The sequence below is a fragment of the Dipodomys spectabilis genome, unplaced genomic scaffold (genome assembly GCF_019054845.1).
Source record: "Dipodomys spectabilis isolate Male_0828 unplaced genomic scaffold, ASM1905484v1 ptg000207l, whole genome shotgun sequence".
Lineage (NCBI taxonomy): Eukaryota > Metazoa > Chordata > Mammalia > Rodentia > Heteromyidae > Dipodomys > Dipodomys spectabilis.
In genome coordinates this window covers 13,830,163-13,841,327 of record NW_024870884.1, presented here as the reverse complement: position 1 = coordinate 13,841,327, position 11,165 = coordinate 13,830,163, and the positions used below count along the sequence as shown (strand labels likewise).

Genomic DNA, 11,165 nt, shown 5'->3' with positions numbered 1-11,165 from the left:
CCAGAGCCTGGTACTTGTTGCTGGCTGGGTAGAAGGTGATTGAGTCAGAGAAGCAGGTTAATGCAAGATCAGTTCCTGTTTTCTCATCACAGTTGTTTAGATGCAAATGGAAATGCTGAGCAAGTCTGAACTTAGGGGTGAGATCTGGATTGGGCATGTAGTTGGAGAATCATTTTCTCTTTGCCTTTTACTTTCTAACTTCATTGAAGTATTGGAGACCTTTTCTTCCTCCCTTCCTCCCTCCCTCCCTCCCTCCCTCCTTTCACCTCTCCTCTCCTCTCCTCTCCTCATCTATGCCAGGACTAAGGCTTAAATGCAGGTCTGAGGGCTCTCCTTTAGCTTTGTTATTCAAAGCTGGCACTCTATTGCTTGAACCACAGCTCTGCTTCCAGCCTTTTGCTGGTTAATTGGAAATAAGAGTCTCAGGCTAGTTTTGAACTGTGATCCTAAGATCTAACCCTCAGAGTAGCTAGGATTACAGGCCTGAGCCACTGGCACTTAGCATGAGCAATATTTTCTGAAGAGATGGTGATGAAATTTATGCCATTGAATGAGATAACTAGTTGTGTTGATGCAGGAGAGAAAGAACTGAGAATCACCAAAATTTAAAGAAGGTAGGAGAGGAAGGTATAGAAAAACACTGAAAAGGGACAAAGTCAAAGAACAAACAACAGAACACAGGGAAGGAAGCTAGAGACAGCTGGGCAGGAAGAAAGGTGTGTGTGTGTGTGTGTGTGTGTGTGTGTGTGTGTGTGTGTGTGTGTGTGTGTGTGTGTGTATGCGCGTGTGTGCGTGCATGCGCACGCACCAGGAACAAGGCTTGAATTCAGGGCCTTTAGCTTTTACACTTAAGGATGGCATGCTACCACTTGAACCACAGCTCTACTTCTGGCTTTTTGGGAGTTAATTGATAAGTCCTGTCCGGGCTTGCTTTGGACCAGGATCTTCAGATCTGTCTCCAGAGTAACTAAGATTACAGGCGTAAACCACTGGCATCCAGAAAAATAACGCTGTTATGTTCTAAATTGGTGACTTTTATTTTCTCTGAGAAGTGGGAGAGAAAGTTGTCTGATTTGAGGGCAGGATTCCTTGAGCTGTCTTTCAGCAAGATGTAGGAGGCAGAATGAGATAATTTATGTAACCCACTTTCAACAAGGCCTGGCCGGAACGAAGCCCTCAATACTGGTTGCCCACTATTATGGCTTATATAATGGTACCAAATTGCTCAGCTTTATGGTTTTTCTTCAACAGTAAGCACCTGGGGTATAAGCACCAGACATTGGCAGATGTATTGGTTTGGAGAGGGTTTTTGTCAATAAGAGAGATGGAAGAATTAGGTAATTGTGGATATTGGCAAGAATGTTCTGTGGAATATTAAATAGATGAAAAACAAACACAAACAAACTAGGTGCTGGTGGCTCATGCCTATAATCCTAGCTACTCAGGAGGCTGAGACCTGAGGATCAAGGTTCCTAGCCAGCCCTAGCACTAGCCTTGAACCCAAGAGCTCAGGGACATCACCCAGGCCCTGAGTTCAAGCCTCAGGACTGGCACAAAAGGCAACACACTGTACCCAATTTACAGAGAAACCTCCCCGACCCCCTTCCCCCCACCCCAAACCATCAGACACCCTGAGCCAGGATCTTTGTTGGGTCCCAGTGACAACAGTTGTTGGAGAGAGGGCCGGTTTCTTTCCATGCTTTTCTAGGCTCACCCATGGCGGCCCTGTGGTGTATCTCCATGGCGATGGAGCCAAGGCCGTGGGCATTCATTCAGTGGACACTGCACCCCGCATGCTGGCCACTCTCCCGGCCACCGCTCCGCAGTGGTCACGCTTCTCTCCTGCAGTTTGTACTTCGCCGACATGTGCTAGGACCGGGTCATCTGTAACCTTCCGGGCGCTGCCCGCCTGAGCCCCGGCGGGCCTGCTGTCCCTCCCCTGCGCCCCTCCGGCTCCCGGGCGGGCTGGACGGCGCTGCCCTCAGCCTTGGCTTGGTAACCCCTATTTCTGCCTCCATCCTCCCACCACTCTTGCCCCGCGCTGGCCCCCGGGGTCCTCCAGGGTCCGTGTGAGGCCAGCGAGTGGCCAGCGGGCAGGGGCCGCTGTGGGAGATGCACGCCCTGCATCTCCCCTTTTCCACTCCTCCTGTGCGTGCCCGGGCTAGACCTGGGTTACCATTTCCTGTGTGCCAAAGGTTGCCATGGCCACACACACGCAGGGCACTAAGACATCCGCTCACCTGGCCTCGCCTGCCTAGAAGCTGCTCCTTTTTTTTTTTTCCTCTTCTCTTTCGTTGCTAGTACTGGGGCTTGAACTCAAGGCCTGGGTGCTGTCCTTTAGCTTGGTGGCTCAAGTTTGGTGCTCTACCACTTGAGCCACGCCTCTACTTCTGGCTTTTTGCTGGTTCCTTGCAGATGAGATGTTCACATTTTCCTGTTTGGGTTGGCTTTGAGCTGAGAGCCTCAGATTTCAGCTTTGGGAGTAGCTGGAATTATAAGTGTGACCACCAGTATCTGGCAAGCAGCTTCTCTTGACTAGTGCTCAGTTGAATGCCCAGAGAAGCTGCTCAAACAAGAAGTTTGAGCGAGGGCCAGGGCTGCCATGGGAGCTCTGTGGAGGCTCCACAGAGAGGCGGGTGCGCAGTTGGGTAGTCTGGCATGGGGGTGTGTGGGGGGCAGTCTGTGTGCGGCCTGGACCTGTGGTGCAGCGTTCTCTTACCCCAAGCCCCACTCTACGCTGGGATCAGGTCAGACCAGTGCTTTCAGGTATGGCTTGTGTGGCGCCAGAGACCTGTGAGGCCTGGTGAGAAGCACAAGTTCCCTCTCCCCCCTCCCTCCACTCTCCTCCCCTCCTCCCCAGTGGTCAGTGTCCATCTTTCTCTGGGTCCTCTGTCCTCCATTCCTACCTTCACCTTAAACCCAGTATGGGTGTTCCAATGCTACCACAGATTTGGGGTGTAAGGTATGAACAAGGAAAAAAACCCAACAAGCACACACATTTTGGGAATAAGAAAGCATTTTCCATACACTTTGGGTATTAGCCTAGTGGAGATTTCTGAATTCCAGCGGCAATGGGAATGTGGCAGGCAGGCTGCTCCCGACAGAACTCAGTGGTCAGGGCGATGTGTACAAAGTTCAGCTGTATTGTTAGAACTCTGGTTGTAAATCAGGAACAACTTTCTTTAGGGACTCTCTTGCCACTTGATTTAGTATTTCCTGGCATTTTGCCTATCACAGAATGAAGCTGTGATTGCTTCCTACACAAAATCTTATCTACAAGACATCTTGCCAGAAACCTATAGAAGACCCATAATCTATGGCTGGCCTTTGTATCAAGAATAAATCTGACAATGGGCCCTATTGTTATGTTGGACAATATATCCCATGAAATAGCTTCCAAATGAAAATTAAGTTTACACAGAATTTTACTTAGCATTAATTAATTAAAGTACCTGTTAAGAATGAGCACAAAGGGTATGGCGCTGGTGGCTCAAACCTGCCTCTTAGTTGAAGGCAAAAAATGGAGCAAAATACTCATGGTGATATATGAGAACTATCCCCAGCAGCATCTGCACTGACATGTCCTGTTATGACACAAACAAGGACGTGGTGGAGGGGCTGTGGAGGGGCTGTGGATGTCAGCCATACAACCCACATGGCCAGGGGTCCTTTTGGATTAGCCCCAGAAGGACTCTCTTCCAATCTCTTCCTTTTCTCCCCTGGGTCCCCTGGGCGGAGCTTTGCATGGCCCTCCCGGCCCTCCCCCTGCCCTCCCCCCCCCAAACAGCACATAGAGGAAACCATCAAGTTCAAAGGAAGCGCTCACTCTGAGGACCAGAGCAAATATTTTCCTAGAAACCTCGTTGTCTGTAGGAGACGGGAAATTTGTAGATCGCTTCTGCTGTGTGTCAACTTCAAAAGGACATGTCTTCTATGAAATCTGAGCAGACTCAAACCAGCAGGTTAGCAAGGACCATGGGGGAATTTTCCTAAAATAATGTTCATTGTGAACATTGAATGGAAGCTGGGCTATTCAAGAGAATCTTGGTTCAAAGCCATCCTCAGCAGTAAAGTCCATGAGACTTATCAGTAATTAAGCAGCAAAAAGCCAGAAGTGGAGCTGTGAGTCAAGTGGTAGAGCACCAGCCTTGAGCAGAAAATGGTGAGTAGAATGAGAGGCCCTGAGTTCAAGCCCCAGTACCAGCACACGTGCGTGCGCGCGCGCACACACACACGTATGTGCTCAAATTAATTTTTGGTTAAAACGTCAACTTAGTCATAGGATCTAGTTGAAAATGGCCAAACGGAATTAGGTGACAGAAAACAGAAGGAAAAGGAGAGGGTGCTTATCATTGCTTTTTTTTTTTTGGTACCAGTCCTGGGCCTTGAACTTAAGGCCTAGACACTGTCCCTTAGCTTTTCCTTTCAGTGCTCTATCTCTTGAGCCAAAGCTCCATCTCCTGATTTTTTTTGCTTGTTAATTGGAGAAAAGATTCCCATGAACTTTCCTGCTTGGTCTGGCTTTGAATCATGATCCTCAGATCTCAGCCTCCTGAGTAGCTAGGATTACAGGTGTGAGCCACTGGCACCCAGCATTGCTTGATTTTTTTTTTTTGATGATAAAGAGAAAATAGATTGATGCATATTTTATTAAATGTTATTATTAAGAAAATCAAATATGGAGATATGATTTCCAAAAGTACAAAGGAAAAATTGGATGAAAAAAAAAGAAGAGTTTCACTATTAAAGTGCCTGTTAAGAATAACCACAAACGGTGTGGTACTGGTGGCTCAAACCTGCAATCCTAGCTACTCAAAAGGCTGAGATTGGAGGCTTACAGTTCAAAGTCAGCCTGTGCAGGAAAGGCTGTGAGACTCCTATCTCCAATTAACCACCAAAAAGCTGTAAGTGAATCTGTTGCTCAAGTGGTAGAGTGCTAGCCTTGAGCACAAAAGCTCAGGTATAGCACTCAGGCCTTGAGTTGAAGCCTCAGGACTAGCGCATCTGTGTGTATGCACAGGAATGCGCGCACACACACACACACACACACACACACACACAGAGGAAAGTATTTGAAATCAGAAAAGTCATGAGATTACAATAATAAAACATATAGGCTACTACTAGCCAGAAGTGGAGCTGTGGCTCAGGTGGTAGAGCACTAGACGTGAGCACCAAAGCTCAGGGACAGTGCCAGGACTGGCACACAGACACATAGCCACACAGACACACAGACACAGGCACACACACATACACACATACAAAACCCCACAAAACAAATCTAAGTGAAACTAAATTTATCAGGCCCATTAATAAAGTGATTGTTATAGACTCTTATTTTGAGCTCAGGGCCTTGCACTCTTGCTTGGCTTTTTCCACTTACAGGTGGTGCTCTACCACTTGAACCATAGCTCCACTTCTGGTTTTTGCTGATTAATTGGAGATAAGAGTCTCATGGGCTTTTCTGCCTGGGTTTTGAACCTGAACCACAGTCTTCAGATCTCAGCATTCTGAGTAGCTAAGATCATAGGCACAAGCCCGGGTGACCAGCTGGTTCTTTCTGATCGGTTCTTTTTGATCATGGAGGAACATATGTGTTCCTTCCATGATGCTGCCTGTGGTCCATTCTCATCAGTGCCAATGGAGCACTCTAAGCAGTAACTTTGTCCATGGTTTTTTGTTGTTGTGGTGGTCTTGGGGCTTGAATTCAGGGCCTGGGCGCTGTTCCTGAGCTTTTTTTTTTTTTTTGTCTCTCTCTTAAGGCTAGTGCTCTACCACTTAAGCCATGTTTCTGCTTATGGCTTTTTGCTGGATGGAGAAGGAAAAGTCTCATGGGCTTTCCTGCCCAGGCTGGCTTTGAGCCATGATCCTCAGATCTCAGCTTCTTGAGTAGCTAGAATTACAGGTATGAGACACTGTGCTTGGCCCATTGTGTTTTTAGGAGCTGAATTCCCAGGCTGTCCTCATACAGATAGTGGAGACTTGGACAAAAAGAACAGGGGCTGGAGCTTGTCAGCTGCCAGATGTCTTCAGCCATCCGAGTCTCCTTGTCTTGTTCCAGAGTGCTTTCTTTCAGAGGATTTCACTTCACACTCTATGTGCACACACCTATCACACATGGATGGGTTCTTCTTGTGAACACTTTTGAATTTAAAACTTCCACTAGTCATTTACAATCGCATGATTTCATCCCAGCCAGCAGTGAGATTTTTGTTCTCCAAATATGGACTCATTGGGTGGTCACAAATATAGCGGGCTGGGGGAGGAAGTGGAGAGTATCCGTGCTGGGTTATTCCAGGGGAAGCTTGGGAGGAAGCCAGCCCGCGGAGCCGTGCTATTTCAGGAAAGTCAGGGAAGGTTTGCTGGGGCAGGAGGCTGGGCTACAGGCTGGGCTTGGTGGCCTTCATGTTATAGCTTCAGGCAGGGAGCTGCCAGAGCTGCCAGGTTGCAGTGTTTAAATACTTAGCTATGGAAGAAGGTGTGTGTGTGTGTATGTGTGTGTGTGTGTGTGTGTGTGTGTGTGAGCGCACGCGCCTAGGCACATGTGCACATGTGCATCCATAAACCCTAGTTAGTGAGGAAATGTAAGCCCTTGTGGGGGGGGGGGAGAGACAGAGAGAGGGGAAAAAAGGAAGAGAGAAGGGAAAGAGAAAGAATAGAAAGAGAAGAGAGAAGAGGAGAGGAGAGAAGGAAGGAGGGAGGAGAGATAGAGAGAGAGGGGGGTGGGTGAGAGATTCCTCAAGAGTCTCCCAGGGAAAACTAGTAAGAGATTGTACATCTTTTGCAGCAAGTCAAAATCAGCAGGTTTTTTATAACAAACTTGCTTTAGGAAGGTGTGTACAATAGCATGCGCAACAGACAAGACAGTAGCTGGCACCAGTGGCTCACGCCTGTAATCCTAGCTACTCAGGAGGCTGAGATTGAAGGATCCTGTTTCAAAGTCAGCCCAGGCAGGAAAGTCCATGAGATTCTTATCTCCAATTAACCAGCAAAAAGCTGGAAGTGGAGTTGTAGCTCATGGGGTAGAGCACCAGTGTTGAGCAAAGAAGCTCAGGGACAGTGTCCAGGCCCTGAGTTCGAGCCCCAAGGATGGCATTAAACAAAAGAGAAGAGATAGTGCCAGGTCTGGGATGGATGGATTGGAGGCTGCTAGGGGCCATCCTGGGAGAGGTAGGAAGCCTCAGGAGGAGACACCAGGACCTCTGGCACTGGTGATGAGAATTGGAGATAAAATTTAGGCATGAACCTTTGAATCTGTTTAGAATTACCCATGGGCTGCTGGATTTTTTGGTTTAGATGCTGCTAAACTAGAACAGTTAGACAATTGCATCTAAAAATGTGAAACATGGGCTCTTTGTCAAGTCAGTCTAGTTGTCTATAGTGGATGACCACAGAGTTCCGTCACTAAGCATGTCATCTTCGACGTGTGTGTGTGTGTGTGTGTGTGTGTGTGTGTGTGTGTGTGCGCGCGCGCGCGCGCTGCTACTGGAGTTTGAACTCAGAGCCTGGGCACTGTGTCTTAGCTTTTTTACTCAAGGATGGTGCTCTACTACTTAAGCCACAGCTCTCCTTGTTTTTTTAGTGGTTCTTTGGAGATTAGAGTCTCACAGAGTTTCCTACCCAGAGGCTGGCTTCTAAGCACAATCCTCAGATCCTGGCCTCCTGAACAGCTTGGATTAAACCTGCACCAGTGCTAGGTTCACGTTGAACACTTTCAATCAATGGGTGGGATGACCCCATGGGAGACATTTACCTAACAGCCCAGTACCTTTGCAAATGGGTCCCATGTGGAGAGAATAGTCTTGTGTGGAAGCAAATTTGACAAAATGACAAATGAAGCTAAGATTCACAAGGCTAAAGCTTCCAGGAATAAAGAAAAAAAATGTGGAAATTAATTCCAGAAGTCATTTTCATTTCGTAAGCATGAGGTGGGAGAACTGTGGAAACTGTGTGACTCTCATTAAGTGAGTGGCCTGGTGGAGAGCCAGGACTGGCTCCCCAGCAAGCCCCAGGAGTGTTAGTATGGACCCCTCTCCCTCAGCCCTGAGGATGGAAGGCTCCAGAACATTCCACTGCTAAGGCACCCTCCAGGAGAAGCGTGTAGGTGGGGAGTCCTGAGTGGAGAGGGCTGGGTCCATGGGGAACTCTGAGCATCCAGCAGGAAACTCAGAAGACAAGACTGGAAGGAGGTTTTGGGCGGCCTGGTATAGTCAGTCAACCTGCACTGCTCTACCCTTTAAGCCGCACCTCCACCTGTGGCTTTTTGCTGGTGGACTAGAGATAAAGAGTCGCTCCAATTTCTCTGCTCAGGCTGGTTTGAACCACCAACCCTCAGATCTTAGCCTTTTGAGTAACTAGGATTACAGACATGAGTCATTGTGCTTGGTGATGAATATTTTTTTTTGAATAAATGAATTCATGTCTAGCAATTTTAGATATTTCCAGGAAAAAGCTGACTCATCTTTGAATAAGAGCTGGGTACTTTTCCTTCCTCTGGGACCAAGGACATGGCTCCATGACCAGCTTTTCCTGTCTGAGAAGGCCTGAGGACAGCTGCCATTTTCCTTTGAGTAAGAAGCAGGACTCTGAGTGAGACTCACTGCTGCTCCAGCACACAGAGCAAGCCACATGCCTCATCCCAACAGGTATTGCTCAAATGATATGGTTTCAATTTTTTTCAAGTATTTTTTAAATTGTGATAGAACCTGAAGTGGATCATTCATAATATTTTAAACTTAAAATCCTTTTTTTTTTGAGGCAGGGTCATATGATAATCTAGGTTGGCTTTGAACTTGAGGTTGTCTTCCGTCAGCCTTCCAAATCTTGGAATTGAAGGTATATGCTACCAGGCTCCTCATTGGCATCTTAATTATTTTTAACTACACAGTTCAGTGGCACTAAGTCCATTCACATTTATAAGTCTTTCTTTTTTTTTTATTTTTTGAGACTAAATCTTGCTCTGTAGGCTAAGTTGTCCTTAAATACGTGATCTTCTCCCTCAATCTCTCTTTCCCTCTCTCAATCTTTCTCTTTCTGGTACCAGTCCTAGGGCTTGAACTCAGGGCCTGAGCATTCTCCCTTGGCTTTTTCCACTCAAGGCTGGTATTCTACCACTTGAGCTATAGCTCCCCTTCTGGATCTTTGGTAGTTAATTGGAAGTAAGCCTGCCTGGCTTTAAACTGGAATTCTCAGCGCTCAGCCCTTGAGTGCCTAGGATTATAAGCATGAGCCATCAGCTCTTAGTTTGCCTTACTCTCTTGAGTTCAAGTGGTTCAAGTGGTTGAGTGCCAGCCTTGAGTGAAAAAGCTGAGAGTGCCCTTGCCCTGAGTTCAGGTCTCAGTACTGACACTCATGCATATATTCATAGATACATATAGCCCCCCCCCCCACACACACACAGAGTTAAACTGAGCAAGTTGAATTTAAGTAAAAATAAAATTATGAAAAAGGAAAAGTTAGTGAAGAAGCATCTGCAAATAAGAGATAAACCAAATCAAAACTAGTTTTTGAAAAGACAAGATTCTAGAACAGTATATTCAACCAGTAAGGTTGACTGACCACAGAGAAAAGCAGAGATTCCCAGGATTTGGAAGGATAGAGGAGGATGGACAGGGATCACAGGAGGTCAGATTTAGGTGAATGTTTTTCCTGACCATCTTTCCTTTGGCAGCTCTCTAGTAGATGGCCAGTCTACATAGATGGAGGAGATGGCTGGGCTGGGAAGAGGCCAGACTAGGAGCAGAAGGCAGTTATGAGGAGGATGGCGGAAAGAAATGATAAGAGAAACAGAGAAAAAGAAGAAACAAGGACTCAAGAAACATTTGGGGTTAGAGCCCGTGCGGAGGTGGCTCTGAGCGCTTCGTCTCTGCGGCTCAGCATCGGGTGCACCGGCCCGGCCGGAAGGCGCCCGAGGGTTGGCAGGTTCAGTGGCAGCCGGGCGAGCGGCGACAACAGGCAGGAGTCCTGAGCGACAGCGGCGAGCAGAACTACGGCGAGCGGGTATCCCGTTCTGCTTCCAGAAGTGGAAGTGCACATGGATCGGGGAAGTCTGCAAGGCATGCCCCTGCAAGGTCTCGCTCCAAGGAAGACTCCAGGCGCTCAAGATCAAAGTCAAGGTCCAGATCTGAATCTAGGTCTAGATCTAGAAGAAGTTCTCGGAGGCATTATACAAGGTCACGGTCTCGATCCCGCTCCCATAGACGTTCCCGTAGCAGGTCTTACAGTCAGCCACAGCCACTCTCCTATGGCTACGCGAAGGCGTCATGTTGGGAATCGGGCAAATCCTGATCCCAACTGTTGTCTTGGCGTGTTTGGTTTGAGCTTGTACACCACCGAAAGAGATCTCCGAGAAGTGTTCTCTAAATATGGCCCCATTGCCCATGTGTCCATTGTGTATGACCAGCAGTCCAGGCGTTCCAGAGGATTTGCCTTTGTGTATTTCGAAAATGCAGATGATGCCAAGGAGGCTAAAGAACGTGCCAATGGAATGGAACTTGATGGACGTAGGATAAGAGTTGATTTCTCTATAACAAACAGACCACATACCCCAACACCAGGAATTTACATGGGAAGACCTACCTATGGCAGCTCACATCGCCGTGATTATGACGACAGAGGCTATGATCGAGGATATGATGTTCGGGATTACTACAGCAGGTCATACAGGGGAGGAGGTGGAGGAGGAGGTGGATGGAGAGCTGCACAAGACCGGGATCAAATTTACAGAAGAAGGTCACCTTCTCCTTACTACAGTCGAGGAGGATACAGGTCACGTTCTCAATCTAGATCTTATTCACCACGTCGTTATTAGAGCATGAAGTTGGAAAGTTTCTGAAACCTGCCATAGAGCTGGAATATTGTTTGTTGACAATATTTTTTATTTGTTTAAAAAGTGAACAGTGCCCAGTGGAGTTAGGTGACTTTTACACCTTTTATGATGACTACTTTTGGTGGAGTTGAAATGCTGTTTTCATTCTGCATTTGTGTAGTTTGGTGCTTTGTTCAAGTTTAAAGTTAAGTGTTTTCAAAAAAGTATGTTTTGCATGTATTTTTTTTTACAGTCTAAATTTTGACTGCTAGGAAGTTTCTATTGTACAAAACTTCATTTAAAAGGTTTTTCTACTGAATCCAGGGTATTCTGAAGATCGAAGCCTGTGTGTAAAATG

At 47.1% G+C, this 11,165-nt stretch overlaps 1 protein-coding gene across 1 annotated transcript; it reads left to right on the top strand.

Moving 5' to 3' along the window:
- Positions 1 to 4,876: 4,876 nt before the first annotated feature.
- On the top strand, positions 4,877 to 10,876 carry LOC122122285 (transformer-2 protein homolog beta-like; the record flags this gene model as incomplete). Its single annotated transcript, XM_042696395.1, is given in 4 exon segments — positions 4,877 to 4,881; positions 7,832 to 7,834; positions 9,900 to 10,223; positions 10,225 to 10,876. Coding segments are annotated over 4 exon segments (918 nt in total), but the record flags the coding sequence as incomplete, so codon positions are not given.
- Positions 10,877 to 11,165: the final 289 nt, after the last annotated feature.